Genomic DNA, 21,052 nt, shown 5'->3' with positions numbered 1-21,052 from the left:
GTGATTTCTTAAACTGTTCAAATGTTAGGTTGCATTCTCCATAAATTGTTCCTCTGAAAACTTGACTTGAATATGTGATATGCACTGGAAACCACAGATGTTAGGGAAACTTAAGAAAACACCTTTCTGACTGCTCTGGGAATCACACTTGCACTGCCCCAGGCTGTCACTGGTAGGATTGAAACTCCTTCCTTCCAGAGCACAGCTTTACCAGACTCCTCTTTCACTTCTCCCCAGTCCCTGCTTCTGTCATCAGTGAGAACAGCTCCCAAGGAGACAGGATTTGTGTGATAAACCACCTGTCCAACTAACTTGTAGCTAGTGATTATCCTAGAAGGAAATGGGTAAAAGCTCTGTACACTTACAGCCTTTGGGGGTTATATTGCCATTTTCAGCCTCACTGGTAGTAGAAGATCAGATCTCTTTATGAAGTCTCTGATAAAGGCAGCCCTTACCCTGAGCTCCACTTTCCTCTTGCCCAAACTGGGAGACGCAGCACTTTTATTTCTCTGCATGAGTCAGTCTTCCTTTTTATGGCCAGCAGAGCTTGGGGGCCAGCAAGGACACATTCTGTGCTCCTGATATGAAAACCTATTGTGGATGTTCCCCCCACCTGCCTTGGGTGCACACAGGGACAAGGAGCCCTCTCCATATGGAGGAGCTCTCCATAAGGAGAGCATTGTGTTTATTATTGTTTTACCTTCACACAGTTCCTCAAGTGCTTGTGATAGCACCTTTCTGAGAAGTGAAATTTGGAGGCTCAGCTCTGGCCATGGCAGCTGCTTCACCTTTTTAAAAATAACCAATGGGCAAAGATTGCCCCCACCCTTCCTGTCTGCACTGGAGATGTTGCCTCAGCGAGTTCCTCCAGCAGCCCTGGCTGCCTTTCCCTGCCTCTTGTCACTGCTGTTACTGCTCCAAGGCTATTTCATGGCTCCTTGCTAGGTTCCCTGTTAAAAATGCTATCCCAGATCTGCTTCCCCACTAACCTTGGGCATAAAGGAGGATGCAAATGCAGAACTGTGAATGTCCCAGCTTCCTCCATTTCATTGATCAATAACTTTCCTGGTGAAGCCATGAGCCATGTTTTTCTCTCCACTTCTTTTTAAGGCAGTTAAGCAAATGCAGAGCCTCTGGCAGCCCTTGTTAGTCTTAATTTGATTTGCACCTCAGCTTTCCAATTTTGCCTCTTTGCAATTTAGCAAGCATGTCATTCTGCTCATGTCCTTTGTGGTTTTCCTCATGGCCTTGGGTTTTGACCAGTGGGATTCTGAAGAACTCTGCAGCTATATTTGCCTCCTCTGAAACTTCCCCTCCTTCCCTCAGCAAATAAGTGGCTACCAAGGTTGTTAGTACAAGTCTCAGGTGTCTGGCTCAGCTCTTCTTGAATTCATGAGCAGTCTGTCCCTCTTAGTTGAAGGTTTTTTAACACCCTTTTCTCCTTAAAATAACAATATAAGTAATTTCATGCTAGAGACACAAGAGAAGGGCTATGCTGGTCCAGCCCAAGGGCCACCCAGCCTGGCTGTAGAGAATCATGGGATCTTTTTAGGTCAGAAAAAACATGTTTGAGTGCAACAGTAGTTACCCCATCATTGCCAAGCTTGTGCAGGTGTTTAGGTCACTGGTGGCAGGGATGTTGATGGGGCACTGAATAGAACCTGGTCATGCAGGTGCTGATGATGCCATGCCTGGCAGAGAAGCTGATGAGGTGGGTTGTTTAATGGTTGGACATCTGCCCAAGCTGGATCATATGATCTGAGACTAACCCAGAAGATCTGGACTATCTTTCTGGGGTCATCTCTAAACCTCAGCATTGTTGTGGCTGTAACACTAAATCACTAGAGCTATGTGCTCGTTTCAAACCCAGTGGGAAAGTTAACTCCACTCAAGCTGCTTCTCTTCCAACAGCAGGGGAAACACCAGGCAAGACCACATGTAGGAATCACAATTTTACTGAAAAACTCACAATAAACACAACATTATCAATAAAAGAGGGCACAAAAGAGAGTGTTCTACCCATGAGAAGGCTATTCACCACCAAGCCAACAAAAACACCTAGCTACTCCCAGTACAAAGCAGATCCATGTGCATCACTGCAGCAGCACCTCTGTGAAGCAAGCAATGCTTTTCCATCCTTGCCCCTTGTGTTTCAAGTGAGTGAATGAAACAAAGGTCAGCCCACATCACAGCAGGTGCCTGCTCCAGAGAAAATCCAGAATATTGCTCCAGGACTTCTCTGGATGGCCAGCATGTGCCACCCAGCACGTCCAGGACCAAGCTCTTCCTGAACACCATGCTGGCCACACAATGTACAGTGACATTCCTGAACATGGAACAAGCAGCAAGAGGAGCCTGGCAGCAATTGGAGACAGTGAAAATAATTGCTGAGGCTTGGCAGTGCTTGGAGCTGCAAAAGGCAAGGGGAAAACGGGCTCAAGAGCCCTGTCCTCACCATGAGACATGGCTTCTTCCAGGGGAACATAAAGCAGGGCTCTGCAGCCACTCAGGGGGAATAGGTGTCTTTGGTCCCCAAGACTGCACTGCTGTATGAGCTAACACCTAGTTTTTGAGGAGGATGACCCCAACAGGTGGACAATAAGCTGCTCACCTCCCTCACTTGCCCTCTTCCTTGGGGGAGACATCCACCTCTGTGTTGGCAGCACTGCCATCCCCACCACTCTGCTTCTGTTGCAATGGCTTGATCTCAGTGTAAATGACATTGGAGGAGGCAGATCCTGTCCCCTTCTTTTCAAATTTCAGGTTGGCATAGGTCAGATCCTCAGTTCCTGTCACCGGGGCTGCCTGCAGGGAGACAGCAATGAGTAGAGCCTTGGCTTTTCTTTCTGTGTCTCCCCTGCTTACATATTTCCACTGGAACAATTCTTTTGCTGCCCAAGCATTACCCAGATTGCTCAGAAGTTCCACCTACTCAAACACTCATAAGCCCTTATTTAATAGGAATTAATAAGTGTTTAGGACCATGTTTTCAGAAAGCAAAGCTGATTTTACTATGAAATCCTTTAAGTGGGTATTCAAGAATGCTTTTTTTGACAGGGAGGAGGAGGCAATACGTGGAAAGCTCCCCCAGCTTACCGTACTGACTTGATTCTCCTCTGTCACTTCCTCGTTCATGAGCTCTCCTGAAAAAGGAAACCTAGTTTAAATAGTAGTTAAAATAGTGGCAATGATCATTATTTTAAATTAAGAAGATAATGAAAGAATGAAGCAAACATCTGCATTGGTCCTGCTTTTGTTGTGGGAGAGGATGAGGCATTGCAGCTCTGTGGTTCTGAAGATGGTCAAAGGGCTGCAGGGGTTGGCAAGGGCTTAAAAGCCCTTGGAGGGGCTGGAGAAGAGCTCTGAGATGGACACTTCTGGATATGCAAGACCTGTTTCAATAACACAACAGGCTGTGCCATAGCCAGACTCCCACCAACAACTGGCCAGAAGGAAAAGAGGGAGGTGAACCTTCTCACCACACTGGGACAGCTGGTTCAGGAGGACTTGTGAAGGGAACACAGCGAGCAAGAGCAGTAGGATGTCAAGGATGGACAAAGATCTCCCAAGCCTGACTTCGTCCAGACCAGCAGTTGAGGAAGAAACACCAACCTGTTCTGTTCCTTCTGCACTGCCACAGCAGGAAGCCAATTATGGGCATGTAAAGGAGTGTCCCCACCGCTAATCCAAGGAGGATGCACAGGAGGAGGTGGAGTCCTGTACACACAACATCACAGAGGCACTCGTGAGCCACCATCATCCCCCCTGCAGGGACACTGCTGCCATTGCCTCCTTCATGGCACAGCCAGTTTCTTCCCAGACTTGGCCTTCCAGACCCTGAACCCTCTACAGCTTCAGGGTGCTGATAAAACCCAGTGGGGAGTGGTCTCCAAACTCATTCAGGGGTAGTTGGAGCCATCAGAGCCCCTTCCCAGCATCACAGCCTCTGATCCACTGGTGCCTACCCCAGTTTGGCACTGGCTCCCATCCACTCATGGGAAAACATCTGGCTGTTTTATCCCTTACAGCTCCTCCCTCTTTTTCCCTGAGGACCCCTCCCGCCCTCCACCCTTGCAGCCAGGGGACTGTGGGGACACACCTGTCCAGATCTTGCCTGTGACATCAGTCTGAGGTGCTGCACAGCCACAGCCTGAAAGGCAGAAACACGAGTGAGAGACTGTCCTGAGGCAGAGAATACCCTGCACCCTGCTCTGCTTTGGAGCAGGAGCCTTGAGCCCACAGTCCTGGCTGTCCCTCTCCTGCCAGCACAGCTTCAGCCATGTCAGTATTTGCCTGATGTGCTGCAGCTGGAGAATATGGCAGGTCCTAGGAAGGAACCAATGGCCCAGCAGCTCCATGGTCTGTCCCCCCATCCCATGGTGGGATGAGTCTGCTGGGCTGGCTCCTCCAGTTCTCAGGATGCTTTCAGAGGAAACAACACATGGAAGAACCAGAGGAGTGCTGGAAGGAGCATCCTTCTCTGCCCACTCATCTCCCCCATGGAAACAGCCCCACTGCCACTTACTGAGATCTGCTGCTTGCGTGCCGTTTCCAGCGTCTGTCGAGTTTGGTTGTCTGATGAAGACCCTGCACACACAGATTCCTGTGCTGACTGTACACAGGCTTGAGCTGGTGAAATTCATACAGTTTCCACCCAGAAACACAGGGTTGGTTTGATTTCCAGCATCTGTTGAGTTTGGTGTTGTGATGAAGACCCCAGACACACAGATTCCTGTGTGGGCTGTACACAGGTTTGAGCTGGTGAAATTCATACAATTTTCTCCCAGAAACACAGAGTTGGTTTGATTCTCCCCCTTCAGACATTCAGGATTGTACCACTTCACCTGCACTGTGAGATTCTCCAAACCAATCTCGAGCTGCACAGTGGTGACTGGCTTTACCATCTGCCTGGCTGTTCCTGGAGGAAACAAAACCAAAAGTGATAGCTGAAATATAGATGATCTTACAGGGTCATGTCCCACGTGTCACTCATGAAAGACACAGTCAAGTGACCATCCCTTTCTGCAGCAGCTGATGATCTTTTCCAAATCTGGCTGCTAATGATTCTAAGCATTCTAACCATGCTAAGCACTCAACACTGAAATGTTGCATGTTGACTTGTGCCACTGGATGCTGTGCAGTGCACAAACTGTGCCTCAGGAAGGATTGAAAATGTGAGGATCAGGGGGAAGGCACCTCCTCCACCAGTGACATAGGCACCCAAGCAGGAAGTGTCTCAGGCTCCAGCATTTCATGGAGCATGAGGTGGGACTGGGGGATTGGCAGTGGAGGATGGTCAGCCCTGGAGAAGCAAAGAAAATACAGTAAAGATTCCCTGCAGGCTCGCTGGCTTCATCCCACCCATAATGCTCACTCTGGAGTATTTCAGAATCACTGAGCTGAAGTCACTTCACACGTTCTCAGCTGAGTCCTCCCTCTCTCACCTCTCTTCAGTCCTTTCTTTCCACTCCAAGGGATGTTGGTGGACTTCTCTCCCTTACCACCCTTGCTCAGTTCAGAACATCTGCTCTTGGACGTGTTCTCCACCCTGCATGGGTACGTTCCTGCATTTGCTTTGTTCACATTGGCAAAGATGAGCTGGGCCAGATAATTTTTCTTCTCCACACCCCCTCCATTCTGCTGTTCTCCATCATTTCAGGTGACATTAAACCACTTCACCTCCATGGCAGTGCTGCTCAAACCTGCCTGGGGCAGACACTGCAAGATGAAACCTAAACCCTACCAACACATCAACTGTGGCTGAAATCTGGTGAGCAAGTCCTGCTGGCAAAAAAACAAACCTATAGGAGGGCTGGTTTTGTCTTAAAGAATATCCACCTCTGCCCTGTGAATCTGACCCCACTCTGCAATAATCAGGCTGATAAGCATTTCTGTTTCCTTCCCCCCAACTGTTTTCTCTCCCTGCTGCTGAAGGCAAAGCTGGTTCAAAGCCCTTAGAGCGCACAGCCTGTACAAGCACAGCTGCAAGGGGAACCCCTTTGCAAGGCACATGGCAAGGTGCTGCTGCAGAAGAGGGGCTTAATGATGCAAGAGGGGAGGTAAAAGCAGCAGCAGGCACTTTCCACACCTTCTGCAGGCATAAGCAAAGAGGGAAGAGTTCAGAGCAGAGGCAAGGGCACTGGGAGACTCACCAAGTGGCAGCCAGGTGAGGAGCAGCAGGGGCAGGAAGGTGCTGGCCAGCCAGGGCTCCATGCTCCCCAAGAGCCTCATGGTGACCGTGCTGGGAGCCTGGTGGGATCGGCCGGGAGCCTCCGTCTCTCCCTGCAGTGTGGGGTCACTGCTCAGCCAAGGGCAGCTGAAGCCTTGCTGGGACCTCACCCCTGCACCACTGGGCCAAGCAGTTTCCTCTGTGCTCACAGGCTTCCCCTCTGTTCCCCTTCTCTTGCCTCAGCCCAGTTCTTATCTCCTCTGTTCTCTGATTCCTCCTCTGGTTTCATCCTGACCGCAAGCTCTGGGCCCTGAGACCCGAGTAAAGCCCCGGGAGCTGCTGAGGGTCATTTCCCACTGCTAGGGCCAGCCCAGCTCCCTGCCACTTCCCCAGCTTCCTGCAGCACCACCTCCCCACGCCAGCCGAGCCTGTTGTGTTTTGCACCAGGGAATGGAGCCCCTGGAGGAAGCACTGCTGCCACAAGGGGTGATGTCCACGCCCATGTGGTGATCGGGTGTGCTCCTGCTGAGCCCAGGTGGGGACACACACACTGCCAGCCCCACACACACCCTGCCACCCCCAGGGACCTGTGGTTTGACATAGGGATGGGCTTGATCAGAGTGCTCTGCTCGTGGGCTGTATGTGGCCCTGCAGAGCCCCGCCCCAGCTATGGCCATGAGGGCCCAGATGCCAGCTCCTGCCACTTCATTGCCACTGCCCTCTATTTCTCTGCCACCTCCGGCATGAGGGACATGAGCATCCACCAGACCAGACACAGCTTGTGTCACCCTTGCCACCAAAGGGACAAGGGCAGCAGTCAGCAGGTGCAGGGCCCTCTGTCGTCCCAGCCTCTGTGGGTGCAATCTCTGCTGCTCCCCACTGTCTGCCACCATTCTTCATACTCAGAGCAAAACCTCCTCCCATCTGCCATTTCCTCCCCTCTGGTTTCTATCAGCATCCACAGGAACCACCCTCCACACCATGGTGGGCACACACAGCCCAGCCACACGTGTCTCCAGAAGAAAGGCTGTTCACTGGAGCTCTGCTCCACCAGCCAGCGGAACTTCCTGGCTGAAGCTGAGGTCTCATCTGTAAACCAACCCACATGAGGAAACAGCAACACCAGCATGATATTTGCTGATAAGATGATACAAGATCCACAAAAATGACAAGTGAGAGGTCCTGTATCCCTCTTGCTCTGCCCTCAGGACCTCTGCATCTTTTCCCATGCTCTTTCTGATGTTCAGTTCCTCTCTGCATTTGAATCTTCATCTTCTCTCATTTCACAACTGCATAACGATGTGTACTTGTCTGCTTCCTCCCTTTTCATTTCTATTCCGGTTCTCACGTTTTCTGGCACTTCCAGGAAGCCAAGACCTTCTCCAGCAGGACATGCCTTCCCCCTGTCCCCCAGCTGTGGTGCTGGTGGAACTAAAGGTTAATATCTTGCTTTCTGCTGACTCCACAGAGGTGTTCTCCTACCAGAGCCCCTTCCAGCTCCACAGCCATATTCCATGGTGCTCTCTGCCAAGGAGAAAAGAGAGCAGGAAACGACAATGCTGCTGTTAATAACAGGGTGCCCCGTATCAGCAGCAGCTACACCGGGCACTACACGATGTCCACAGCAACAGGGAGGCTGCAGAGTTCCTCAGGAGCTCCCCATTCCCTTGAAGCTCACGAGGGAAATACAGAATGGGCCACCAAGGTTTTCCTCTCCCAGCTGCTGGGAGCCGGCAAGCAGCCGTGCGAGGCTGGGGAGGATGAGGAGCGCTGTGAGGAGCGCTGTTTTCAGCCGGCCCCGCGGTGGATTTACAGAGCTCTTCCTTGGGCGTCGTGGTGCTCTGCCCTCCGCAGGGCCGCCAAAAGCGATCCTGCCCTCAGCCCGAACCTCACAGCACTGTGAGGGGGTTGTTGAGGGGGCTGACGGGGGCACATCGATCTGAGGCCCCTGAGCCCTCACGGAGCTGGGCTGGGCACGGAAGGACCACCGTCAGAGCAGCTGGTGCTGATGCCACCGAGCAGGAAGTGCTGCAGACACCGGCGGTGTCCCGCGCTCCCTGAGGCACAGCACCGTCGGGAGGCGGCCGCCCCGCAGACCAGCTCCGGGCACAGCCCGAGAGCCCTAGAGCGCCTCACCGCAGCCCATCGCGCTGCTCTCCCATTGGCTGCTCTCTGTGTCCGTCACCGTAAGCCCCGCCTCTTCGCCCATCTCCGGCAGCAGGATTGGCTGTCCCTCACGCGGCTTGTGAAGCCCCACAAGGCGCCGCCATGCCCGGGGCCGCTGCCCGGCGGAGGGGCGGTACGGCGCTGGGCTGTAGCGCATGCGCGGGCCGGGCAGGGCCGCCGCCCCGGGAGCGCGCGGCCGCCTCGGGAGCGCGCCCGGCCCGAGGATGCGCCAGGCGGGACAACCCCGGTGGCCCGGCCGGGCACAGGTGAGGGCAGCTCGGATCCCTCGAGCGCCCCGGGTTCCTCCGCTGTCCCGGGGCCGCTGGGCGGCGAGGGGGGCGCGCTCCTGCCAGAGGGCGCGGGGCCGGGAGCGGCCGGGGAGGGGCCGGGGGTACCAACTCTGTGTGGGCCGGTGAGGTGAGGGGGGCCCGTCCCGCCCAGATCCCTGACGGGGGAGGCCTGGTGAGGTGAGGCGAGGTGAGCCCTGCCCTGTTGCAGAGGTGAGGCGAGGTCAGATGAGCTCTGTCCCGTCCAGCCCCGTGAGGAGCCGCACACGGGGAGCAGCTGCCCGAGCCCCGGTGCCCCGGGCACACAGAGAGAGTGTGTGGGCCGTGCCAGCGGCATCCCGGGGCTGCCATGGCCGTGCCACGAGCTTTGCATCAAGGCCGGTTTGGTTTCCCAGGGTGTTCCCGCTGCTGCTGTCTCCGGCACGGTCCTCACTGCCACCTTTGGCCTCGGGCGGCATCTGTGGGAAGAGCCGTGCCTGGAACGGGGCCTTTGCTGCCGTACGTGCAGACCAGGAAGGACAGAGTGCTGTGCCGGGCTTGTCTCCAGGTGTGGTGGGAGCTCCTGCAGGCTGTGGACTCGTGGGTTATCGCACAACCCGCTGGCACTGAATCAAAAGCACGTTTAGTAAAGAAAGCACGTCAGTTTTGACATCGACAAGTGAACCATTCCATACACAGCCTCAAGTATATTCGTGCCAGAGGGCAGAAGTGTTTGCTGGTGTGCTCCTCCACCATGTGCCTCATCTCTCTTGGAACCCAAAAGGAACTTTTCAGGATAAGTTGGAGACATGTGAAAAGCTTTCTCTTATGCAGAGTCAGTGCTACCCTGGCCAGCACCTTTCTGAACAGGGGCTGTTATTTTCACTACCTTTGGCCATCTGTAATGGCCCACAGCAGTTCTGGGCCCTGTGATCCTTGACTGTACTATCTAGCTTTTGAGACTTCTGCCTTTGGAGCTCCCAGACTGCTTCAACATGGAATTGAATGGGATGCTGTAGGAACCATCAGGTTTTTCATTGCACTGGGTCACAAACTTGTTGCTATGTGTACCAAAACAGTCAAAAAGCTCCTTTCTATGACCACGATGAGACTTCAAACTCACTGTGAAATTCAGCAAAAATGAAGGTGTTTTGTGGCCACCAAAAAAAGGAATGGCAGAGCTCTGCTTCTGTTGGAAAATTTAAGTCAGAATGATGTTGCAGGATTGATTGTTTAATCTCTGTTAAAAAGAGATTGATTTTTATCTCCTGACATGCAAGATACCTGTTGCAGTCTGGTTTCAGTTGCCCATAAAAGTTCTTCCTTTTGTGTTTTCTAGGGGAGGGTTCTCATTGAAGTGTTCATTCCAGTGTTTGACTGCTGGAGAGGTTGATGCACTAGGATTTTAATTTTTGTAACTAATTTGCTGAGGCTTGTGTGAAGGTTTGAGGCTTGGTGAGTTCTAAAGTAAATATGTAGAAATTGTACCTAATTCTAAGATGATGTTGGTACCAGTTTCAGGCACTTCTTTCTCAGAGCTGTTCCCATGCTCTGCCAAAACCAGTTTTCTCAAGTTTTCAGTTCAGTGCTAGATATGACTTCTGTGCATTCAGTGAGCCTCAGTGGATAGACAAGAGTCTCTCTTTTCACTCCCTGTAAATGAAAAATATCCAAATATCTGCACTGTCTCATGGCAAGGGCACTTCACAACTTTAAAAGTCTGCTGCAGGGAGCCACCTCCTTCAGATTGTTTTGATCCAGCCTTGTCTGAGCTCCATTTGGTGTGCTCTTATGTGGTGAAGGACAGTGAAAATTTTGGTTTTCTCCATCCTAAGCCACTCTTGACTTTATTACTTGTGATGTCTCTTCCAAACTGAGGAATCTTTCCTTGCTCAGATCTTCCTTTTCAGGAGAGTTTGATGCTTTTGATCACCTCTGCAGCCCTTGCAGTTCTGCTCCCCCTTGCTTAGAGGAAAAGTCCCAGATGTGCACGCAGAGCTCCAGACGATGGTGCTCTGGGGACTTCTGTGGCAGCACAGTGCTGTTCTCCTGAGATCCCTGTTCCTTCTCCCCAAACTGGTAATTACAGCTGCCTCTCCTCAGCAGTGGCCTTTTTCTGGCATGGAGGGTTTAGGCTGTTTCCTCAGGGTGGCCTGGGCTGGAATCCCTCTCCTGCCAGCCCTGGAGTGTGTCTGCAGTGTGTGTTTGTGTGTGTGAAGGCTGCAGTACCCACGTGTAGCCCTTTCTAAAAGCTCTCTCAGCTCAGTTCTGCTCGTGCTCTGTGATTTTCCTGTGTAAGGATTGGCTTTTTGCTGCCCTTCAGCACCCACATCCACCCCTGCTGTGCCTGCCCTGCCAAACCAGCACTTCCCAGCTGGTAAAAGTCTGGAGGCTGCAGGTGGCTCTCAGGAGAGGGAAGAGAAGCTTGTCCTGTGCTCAGGGCCACTCTGCAGAGCCTGGTGGCTGCAGTGTTTGGGGTCTCCAGCCCTGTGGGGCCCTTGGACCATGCAAGCTGTGTCTCCATTCCCAGAGAGCTCAGGCTGCCCTGCTGGAAGTCATTGCTGAGGCTGGGTTGGCCACTTGTTGCTTTGTGCTGGTGCTGGTGACCTGAAGTTCTTGTAGCATCAGGAACTGGTGCATGGTAGCTCATCATCAGATTTTGTAGGTTTGTGCCAGTAGCTCCCAGTGATACCAATGTAGAAGCATGCTATCTTTTGGGATAAATGAGTTTAAGATTAATTCCACTTGACTGAGATTATTTTTAAGAGGCAGCTGGATCGAAAACAGGGAAGAGTAACACTTAAACTGAGTGATTGTTACAGAAATCAGCTTATCTGAGTAGCAGGAGCCTCCTGTTGCACATACTGAGGTGTTCTCCTGGAGCATTTTCAATGAATTCAGCCTTTTCTAAACTGTTGTGGTGTTGTGTGAGTTAGACACATCTGTGTGATCTGTGCAAGCAGGGACACACTCACCTGGTCTGTGTTCCACCTCACTTTGTGTCCCTTCCAACAAAGATGTTCTTGCTGCTGTAAGAATTTTTAACTCTTCCAGACCATAAACTGCTAAACAGATTTGTGGGGACTTCAGTAGTTATGCCTGCTGTCCATCCAGTTGCAAGGGTTTTTGGGTTTGTTTTTTTGTTGGTTTTTTTTTGGTTTTTTGGGTGATTTATATAAAACAAGCCTGGGTAGAAGCCATCCTCCTTGCCAGTATCCCAGGGTCCCACCCTTTTATGTAGACTAGCAAATATTTTCAAGATCCTTTTGAGCTTTGTCACTGCCTTGTTTGAGTGTTGTGCTAAATGGTGGATAAAAAGGAGTTTATGCCAATGAACGTTGTTCATTTTTATAAAGAATGACAGTGACAGTATCACAGCAAATGCTACATCACACAGAATAAGGAAAAACATACTGAATTAATTAAGTAAATATTTCATAAGCTGTTTTATAGCATCTGTAAACATTTCTGCATTTTGCAAGATAAATATTCTCAAGCATTTCTGTTTTCTAGTTTTGTGTCTGCACTACAGAAATACCTGGGAATTCAGTCAGGGCTCAGTTTTATGGCACAAGCTGGGCAGTGCAGGCACCCCCAGACTGATGAGATGCTGATTGCAAACAAAGCCCTTGCACTGGGAGTAGTTCCACTTCTGTGCTGCTACTGCCCAGTGCTGTCTCAGGGTTTGCTTCATGTCTTGTAACTTGATGTGAGTATCTTGGGATGGGGAGATGAGTAACTCTGTTTCTGAAACAGGCCATGATTCTTGCTGCTTTTAGGTGTCTTTTCCAGAGGTGTTGATGTGGTGCTGGTACCAGTTCTCTTTTTAAATATGGTCTTTGCTTTTTCATTGTAAGCTTCTAATGAAAACTGAAATCATCATGTTTTTCTCTCAAAAAAAAAAAAAGTCAAGAAAGGTCAAGTGGGTGTAGTAGATGAGAATTCAGAAAGGCACAGAACAAAAGCTGTGTTTAGTAGGTTTCTGTGGTGTCAGAGATTGAGGAGATTTCTGACATCTCTCCTTACAGTCGGTGCTGAAGGCAGTTTGGCCAGGTGTGCACAGCAGCAGGTAGGGATTGAAGGAATTGATTTACCAGGAAATATTTGGAAGAACAAAAGGAGTGTCACTTGACCAATAATTTGTGTGTAGGGAGTATAATAATTCTGTGCAAACCCTGCATTCCTGGAGGTTAAGTGGCATTGGCAGAAGGAGACATTTTTAACTGTCCTGAGGGAAGCTTTTAACTACCCACGGTGGACACAGAGGAGCGCCCTTCTCCTTTCAGCAAGCAGATTGCTGTGTATTTAAGCACTGGCATTCCCTCTCCTTGTAGGCTTCTCCTCCCCAGGCAAAACAAGCTCACTGAGTCCAGGCTTTCCCCACAGGACATAGTTTATAAATCTTCTCTAGACTGACTTATCTATTTGCCGTAAAATTGTTAAGGTCCAAGTAGTTGTTTTCAGTTTGTGTATTTAATTTGGAAGAAAGATTTATGTGTCCCAAAGCATGTCTATTATTTCCAGCTATTTCAATTGGTCTAATAAAAGATATTACCTCATCTCACAAACCTTTATCTCATTTAGGGGCTTACATCATCACAAATAAAGCAGCACTGCTTTTACTGCTGGTGTGACAGACTCCATGTCCTGTCCTCTTGGTGCTTCCTGCCACTCCCAGTTTGTGCCTCTCTGTGTCTGGTTTATCCTGGATTCTTGGGTGTGTTTCTGTCCCCATGTGCTGAGTTTTGAAGGTGAGGAGATGACTCTCTCAAGCTGCTTTCTTACCATTCTTCTGCAATAGGTTTGTTAGGTTTGCCCTTAATACTCTGTCTCTATAGATTGCACTTTTTGGGGCTTTTGGTTTTTGTCATTAGGATGTTTGAGAATGTTGAAAGCCATACAAAGGACAGAAGGAGGCATTCAGGGTAGGTGTGTTTGATACCACACAAAATGTGCCTTTTTCTGATAATGACTTGCAACTTTTCCCATTTTAGGAGCTGTGGATGGAACACCGAGCTGAGGAGCCGAACATTTTACTGAAGGCCTGTGTGTAGACCCCAATGCTTGAATGAATGAATGAAGAATGAAAATGCTCCCTGGAGTGGGTGTGTTTGGAACTGGTAGTGCTGCCCGGGTCCTGGTACCCTTGCTGAGGGCAGAAGGCTTCTCCATTGAAGCTCTTTGGGGCAAGACTGAGGAGGAGGCCAAGCAGCTGGCAGAGGAAATGAACATCTCCTTCTACACCAGTCGCACTGACGATGTCCTGCTGCATCAGGACGTGGATTTGGTCTGCATCAACATCCCTCCACCACTGACTCGGCAAATTGCTGTGAAGGCTCTAGGTACCTGTTTATCCTTGGAGTTGCACCAAAAATCTGTAGCTTGTTGACAGATTGAGATTGGAGGCTGTAAGCCCAGCACGGTTCTGGTTGCACCAATAGGCAAATGCAGTGCTAAAAATTTTGTGTGGCATTTGTGAGAAGGATACCTGGGTTTTTTTTTTTTGTAAAAATACTGTTAATAATTGCTTATAGATCTGCTTGAACCGATTGGGCTAAAATACTTTGCTTGAGTCAGACTGAAGTTATGGTAGGGAGTTTGTAATAAAAAATCAGCTGTATCAGAGACAATAATGAGAGGGTAAATGGCTTTATGCCCATTTAAAAAACCCACAGCAACAACCGAATAAAAAACCAACCCCAAACCAAAAACCTAAACAAATTGTTTAATTCATTTTAAATTTTTAGAAAACTGACATTTGCCTGGAAGGAGAAGGTTGTTCAGCTCTGCTTTATGCTTTCTCCACAAGTAAATCAAACTTGCAAGTTGAAAGCCTTTGAAAAAATATTTGTATGCACTCAGTAGAATCTTCTGAATTAGGAGCTAAGAGATGCTGTTTTAGCTGTGACTCTGGCCACTACCTGGACCACTCTTGGCACATCCATGTCCATAGCAGGCTGATGTGGTCCCAGGTGGAGGAATCCTTCTGCCTGCCTCAGGAGGGCAGATGCTGGGGACAGCAGGAGGAATCCAGCTAGATGAGAAAGAAGGGATGACACCCCAGACTGGTTGGGCAGGGAGATGGGAGCCAACTGCCCAGGCAGCCTGACGTTTCTAATTCCCCAGTGGGTGACTTTGTAGTGTTAATGTCCTCTCCTGCAGTGCAGCGTGGGTGTCAGTTTGCGTGTAATTCTGTAAGTAACAAGGGTGATATTTCTACTGTGTTTACAGGAGATACACGAGTTAATTTTAGGACAGGTAATCTCAGACCATGTGAGCCAGGGTGGTTTGTTGTGCCTCTTTTCTCTACAGTAATTTCTTTTGGAAGTAAACAAGTTCCTGGACAAACATTTGCAATGCCACTTAGGTATGCAGAGTGAGATTTCAGGCTTTTTCTTCCTTTTTTATACTGTTAGATTTGTTTGTTTACCTTGTTAGAGTACTGTCCTTTGAACTTTAAGGTACTCTGATTTTTAAATATTTGAACTACAAGTTAGAATTTTTCTCTTCAAATATGCTAAAAGCTCTTTAAAGCACTTGTTAGGTAATATGCATTTCACTGGGTCTTGTGGCTCTTGATGATCAGATGGGCTAAAAAGGAGAGGATTCACCATTCTCTGATGGATTATTAACTAAAAAGAGATTGGGATTTCTTAATTGAAGGCTGGGAACCCATAAGATGACATTATCCAGAGGAGGAAAGGGAGGTAAAGCTGGTGCAGAAATACAGAGGTTGTGTGTTTGCTTGAATGCAAATTTAGGAAGTGTAAGGCTGAAAAAGCCAGGAGAGAAGCAGGAGAGGGTAACAATCCCTTCCTCTGTCCTGAGATGTTCTGGACTGTAAACTGATGCAGACATCTCAGGCCAGTGTGGTGCTGACCTTGCCTTTCAGCTCTCCAGGTTCATTGCAGTGCTATTTGCAGGTCTGCTGCCCAGTATATTGTGACTTTTTAAAGCCAGTGTTGGGTGGTTTCCTGTGCCTGAATGTTCTGAAGGAACACAGAACCAGGTGAGGGCCAAAGGTGGCAGCAACATATTTTTTTGGAAGTTGAGCTTGATACAGTGATGATTATAATCAGAGGATTATTTGCTGTGAATTGTTTATAACAGATTGGTGTTTACTTGCCAAGAGACTGGGCTTTAGGAATGTTTTGTTGGACTTGGTTTGTTTGTTTTAAAGTGGTGGTGACACTTTTATCATTTATTTTTTACCTTTTTCTACTTTTTTTAAAAACCTGTGCTTCATTTGTTAAAGAGGAGAAAACCCCAGTTTTTCTAGGTGGTGCAGTTTCCTTGCCTAAGTTTCTTGCTGACAGGTATCCATGAACAAGCCTGGGGACAAAGCAGTGACACTGGTTTGAGTTCATGAACCAGACAGGACAGATCAAAGCCCAGGGGATAGTTCATATTAAAATCAGGGTAATCTTATGGTTTATCTCCACAGCAGGCAAAGCAAGAAGCTCTCTTTAAATTTGTGCTTCTTTTGATCTCAGAGCAACTAAATAAATTTCTCCTCATGTCTGTGTTGTGGTTCATGTCCCACAGTTAAATGCACCCATCCATGCTCTCATGTCTCCTGGCTGGTGAGGGCCCCAGCTGAAAATTTTGCAGCTGTGGTTTAGGAAAACAATATGGTACAAAGTTCAGGTTATTCATTACCAAAACAATAGTAACAATCCCAGGGAGGTAAGCTGCACTCCTTTGAAAAACAAAAGGCATGGCCATTACCTTGGTAAGGGACCTTGTAGCTGTCTCTGACTTGGCCCCTGTCCTTGCTTCATGGCCATCTCTGTGAGCCTGGGGACAGCTGGAGGGATGTCCCACTGAAGGCAACAGCAGGATTATCCCAGAGCTGTTGTGTGTTCCCAGGTGTCACCCTGGCACTCTGGCAGTGCACAGTGGGCTGTGCTGAGCTGTCAGTGTGCTGCACTGGCTGCCCTCCCAAAAAAAGGCATCAGACACTTTTAGCTCCTCAGGTGGCTCAGCCTGGGCTGCCACAGCAGGCACAGCACTGAGCGAGGGCAAGGCTGCTCAGCAGAGCAGGGAGAGCCCGGGGTGACAGGGCTGTCCCCAGGCTCTGCTGTCTCTGCTCTCAGTCCCTGCTGCAGGGAGCCAGGGCTGGGCAGCAGGGGAGCAGCACCAGCACAGCACTGGCTGCAGAGCTGTTCCCATGGAGCCAGAGTCTCTTTGGTTTTCTGCAAGCCTTGGGCTTTCTGCAAGCTTTGAAGGGTGCAGATCTGCTCAGGACGCTGTGAGCATCCCTTTGCTTTCTCTGGTGGTGCTTTGCTGTGACCTGCCTGGAGACAAGCACCATTTAAACAAGGCAGATAAACTGGGCTGAAGCAGCTCTAGATGCTTGTCCAGGTGCTTCAGCTAGCCCTGAAAAGTACTGAGCTGAGGGCTGTGCCTTGTCTTGGCAGCAGGACTGGGGACAGAAAGGGTCCCTGAAATGGGGGTTACCAATGGACAGCCCGGGTGTCCACTGGGAGTTTGACCTGACCCTTTGGTCATTAAAGCTGCTGTAGACTCGTATCAATACTTTTCCTGCAATTCTTGGGCAGAACCTGAGGTGTGCCATGACTGACATTCAGGTCTGGCATCCCCAGTTAGTGTCTGTAAAAACCATGTTAGGAATAGCATAGTTATTACACTGAAAAATGTTCAGATAATTATTTGATCAGAACAGATATAAAACAGGAAAAAACAGTAAAAGTAAAGCCCTGCCATAAGAAGGAGGATATCAGAAATGTAAGAACTGGTTAAAACTTGTACTGTCATGCTCTTTTGTATTACTTAATTTCTGCTTTACAGTTAGGGGAAGAAAGAGGATTATTGACTGCCCTATTGATTTATGCTGAGCACCCTGTAAAGTGCATCAGGAGCAATAACAGTGCAGTGGGTCAGCTTGGGGGTGCAGCTCTTGTCTGTGTAACTCAGTCACCTTTTGTCTGATTGTACATACAGGCTGTATATGCAGACCAAAATTATTTGCTTTCTAATTAGAAAGGGTTGTTTTAAAACAGTCCACTTACCAAAACATTGTTTCTAATTCTTGTGTTCTGTACACAGAATCTGTATGTATTTCTTTGATATATATACATTTTTTATATAAGTAAATTGCATGTCCCATTTATATTAATTAATTAAAAAAATTGTACAGTGATGGTGAAATACAAAGTGAAAATCAAATTTCCCTTCCCCCCACCTCTTCCCTGCAGGGTACATGGTGCTTTTTTTCTCCTCTGGCTATACAGGTATTCAAATAATGTTTTAAATATACACTCATGTTGTGTCTTGTTTAGATGCCATGTGATGCCATTTGGACATTTATCTTTCATGATGTAAAAATCCTCTCTTTATTTGGAGCCTCCCTCTGTGAGAGTTTGTCAGCTCTGCAACTGGAGCATCTTGGAAACAGCATTGAGTCTTGCTGGACTTGGCATTCCTACTTTAGTTCCCAGATCTTTACCTTAGAAATTGCATCAGGAAAGCCCAACTCTTAAAATTACCACTTCTTGACAACCTTTGGGGTATCTGGGCATGTTTTGCTCAAGTGTGCTAAATATTGTATTTTTTTTTCATTTGTGCTGCAGGAATAGGGAAGAACGTGCTGTGTGAGAAAGCTGCTACCTCTGTGGATGCCTTCAGGATGGTGACAGCTGCCAGGTACTACCCCAAGCTGATGAGCATCGTTGGCAACGTGCTGCGTTTCCTGCCCGCCTTCGTGAAGATGAAGCAGCTGATAGAGGAGCACTACGTGGGCAACGTCATCATCTGCGACGTGCGGGTCTACGGGGGCAGCCTGCTCAGCCACCAGTACAACTGGATCTGTGACGAGCTCATGGGAGGGGGCGGCCTGCACACCATGGGCACCTACATCATCGACCTCCTGACTCACCTCACCAGCAGGAGAGCTGAGAAGGTGCACGGTTTGCTCAAGACTTTTGTGAAGCAGAACACGGCCATCAGCGGGATCCGCCACGTCACCAGCGATGACTTCTGCGTTTTCCAGATGCTCATGAGCGACGGCGTCTGTTGCACTGTGACTCTCAACTTCAACATGCCCGGCTCCTTCATCCATGAGGTCATGATCGTGGGCTCTGCCGGCCGCCTCATAGCTCGTGGGACGGACTTGTACGGGCAGAAGAACTCTGCTCTCCAGGAGGAGCTGCTGTTCACAGACTCTCTGCCTGTCAACAAGGGCCTTTTGGAGAATGGCTTTAAGGACATCCCTCTGCTTTACCTGAAAGGAATGGTGTACATGGTGCAAGCCCTGCGGCAGTCTTTCCAAGAGCAGGAAGACCGTCGGACGTGGGATCATAAACCTGTGGCTATGGCAGCCTCTTTTGAAGATGGCCTGTACATGCAGAGTGTGGTAGAGGCCATCAAGAAATCCAGTAGGTCAGGTGAGTGGGAGACTGTGGAGGTGATGACTGAGGAACCAGATGCCAACCAAAACCTCTGTGAGGCACTTCAAAGAAATAACTTATGAACATTCCTACCTTGGAAAATACTACTTCTGGCTGTAATGTAAAAAAACCCAGTTTTTAAGATATGTAGATTCTTATTTAATAGCCTGAGTTTCTTGGTTTTTTTAAACATGTAAAATATGTTCTCATAGGAACAGTTCTGGATTAAATTGTTTGAAGAGTTTTAAATGTTTCTGTTTTTTGCAAACATTTAATTTTTGTCTTGGAGACTGGTAGGAAAACTTGAATTGCCCTTTGCACTTGCAGTGAAGTGAATTGTGGGATCTCTGCCATTGCATGGCTTGGAAATGGGACACAACCCCTGTTGCACAGGTTGCTGATTTAACCATGAGAGCACGTAGAGCAAGATCAGGGAGTATCTGTTGTTCAGATGCCTTTTTCCTGTCTCTTGGAGTTTTAATTCTCAGTTTGTAAAATTTTAGAAAATAGTTCAGTGATGTGACAAGTCTCTGAACTCCTATAGGACAAAAAGTAGAAGGAATGGATTAAAGTCAGTAACATACAGATCAGCCTTTTGGCTTCCTGTGTGTGGTGAATGTCTTTCAAGTTTATTCAAACTGATGTTTTATTAAATGATACTATAATTCTCTGTTGTTGGTGTCTTGGCAAGAAAATATTCAGGAAGTCTGTGATGCATTGAGCTATTCTTCCATATCTGTAGACATTATTCCTTCTACTCAAGAGGCTGCCTGCATCCAGCAGCTGTTTTTCCATAAGCTCTGTGCTTATGTCAGTTGTGTTTACTGCCTGGCAGCACCAGTGCCGTGCCTGTGGGGCCAGGTTCTCATTTCTGTGACTGTTACTAAATAAATGCCTCCCTGGGTCATGGGACTGCCACAGTGTCGTGGGTAACAAAGTTGTACAGCATGAACCTTTCAGGGACCTGAAAGTGGAAGGAAGGAGGTATTTCCTACCTCTTGCAGCTCTCTTCATGTGCTGGCTGGGTAACTGTCACACTACACACATCCTGATAGTTGAGAGAGCAGGGACTGAACTGCCATGGGTAAATGTGCTCTGGATCTCAAACACTGGCTATTAACCCTCTGGGCCAGCCCATCTTCACTCCCTTCTGCAGCTGGTGTCCAGTGGAGAGATTTGTTGGCAGATGATGGGGTGGGAGTTCATTCCTTTTGAGAAATGTTTCTCTCTGAGGCAGGTATGTGGAAAGGATAGTCTAATTTTACTACATTTGTTTTGTGTACTTGAAAGCTTTTTTTAAAATGTATTTCCCACTAAATTGTAACCCTTTGTATTTATGTATATTAACATGCACGCTGCTGTTCCATAAGCTGGACCTTCCTGAAAAGTATCATGTTTTCTACAGAAATAAAAAGTTGTGTTTGTTGAGGGAATTCTCTATGCAGCTGTGTGCTTGTGTTTGATTTGGTCAAGCTAAAACCATCTTAATAAAAGTAAACAGGAGAGTCAGAGCTGGGACTCCGTATCTGGTGAGTCCTTCCCCACTTATTGTAGAAGTTGCCAGAAGGCCCCCAGTAAGAAGCAAAATCCTTGCAGTATTGATGGGACCACTTTCTTTGCTTGGTGTATAAATTAGGTATTTACCTTTGGATGTTTACTTTCCAGAAACAAGTCAACTGCTGTGCTGCTTTAAAGCATGGCTGCTCTTGTGCTCTGCACATTCTCATCTCTACTGTAAGCTGTGTGAAGGAAGTGCATGGTTAGATTGGATACTAGGAAAAGGTTCCTCACCCAGAAGGTGGTTGGGCACTGGAACAGTCTCCCCAGGGAAGTGGTCATGGCCCAAGTGTGCCAGAGTGCAAGAAGAGTTTGGACAATGCTCTGGGAGGCACAGGGTGAGATTCTTGGGGCTGCCCTGTGCAGGGCTGGGAGTTGTACTCAATGATCCTGCCATAAGTGTGAGCATCTACTGCCTGTGGAGTCTGTGCTACGTAAAATGGATGAGACAATGTGTCCTGAGCTCACCTGGCACTCACCACCTT

General features: G+C 48.6%; 2 protein-coding genes across 4 annotated transcripts; one reads left to right on the top strand and one right to left on the bottom strand.

Annotated features, from left to right (window-relative positions):
* Positions 1 to 2,344: 2,344 nt before the first annotated feature.
* Positions 2,345 to 6,231, bottom strand: LOC118691378 (uncharacterized). The gene is made up of 6 exons (XM_036390545.2): positions 6,153 to 6,231; positions 4,526 to 4,918; positions 4,100 to 4,150; positions 3,613 to 3,717; positions 3,097 to 3,143; positions 2,345 to 2,805 (listed from the first exon to the last, which is right to left on the bottom strand). Exons 1-6 carry the CDS (start codon positions 6,229 to 6,231, stop codon positions 2,617 to 2,619), a joined length of 864 nt encoding a protein of 287 aa, XP_036246438.1. The 3' UTR covers positions 2,345 to 2,616.
* A 2,278-nt stretch (positions 6,232 to 8,509) lies between these two features.
* Positions 8,510 to 20,450, top strand: GFOD2 (glucose-fructose oxidoreductase domain containing 2). 3 transcript variants are annotated; one of them, XM_036390472.2, is made up of 3 exons: positions 8,510 to 8,601; positions 13,596 to 13,943; positions 18,195 to 20,450. In XM_036390472.2, exons 2-3 carry the CDS (start codon positions 13,685 to 13,687, stop codon positions 19,091 to 19,093), a joined length of 1,158 nt encoding a protein of 385 aa, XP_036246365.1. In that variant the 5' UTR covers positions 8,510 to 8,601; positions 13,596 to 13,684; the 3' UTR covers positions 19,094 to 20,450. The 3 variants fall into 3 exon arrangements, with proteins under 3 accessions (XP_036246365.1, XP_036246366.1, XP_036246367.1); XM_036390473.2 differs by lacking the exon at positions 8,510 to 8,601 and adding an exon at positions 9,132 to 10,680; XM_036390474.2 differs by lacking the exon at positions 8,510 to 8,601 and adding an exon at positions 12,567 to 13,352.
* Positions 20,451 to 21,052: the final 602 nt, after the last annotated feature.

Source organism: Molothrus ater, chromosome 12, assembly GCF_012460135.2.
Source record: "Molothrus ater isolate BHLD 08-10-18 breed brown headed cowbird chromosome 12, BPBGC_Mater_1.1, whole genome shotgun sequence".
NCBI classification, from domain to species: Eukaryota; Metazoa; Chordata; class Aves; order Passeriformes; family Icteridae; genus Molothrus; species Molothrus ater.
Note: the sequence above shows the minus strand (reverse complement) of the source record. Positions and strands in the feature narration are given on the sequence as shown.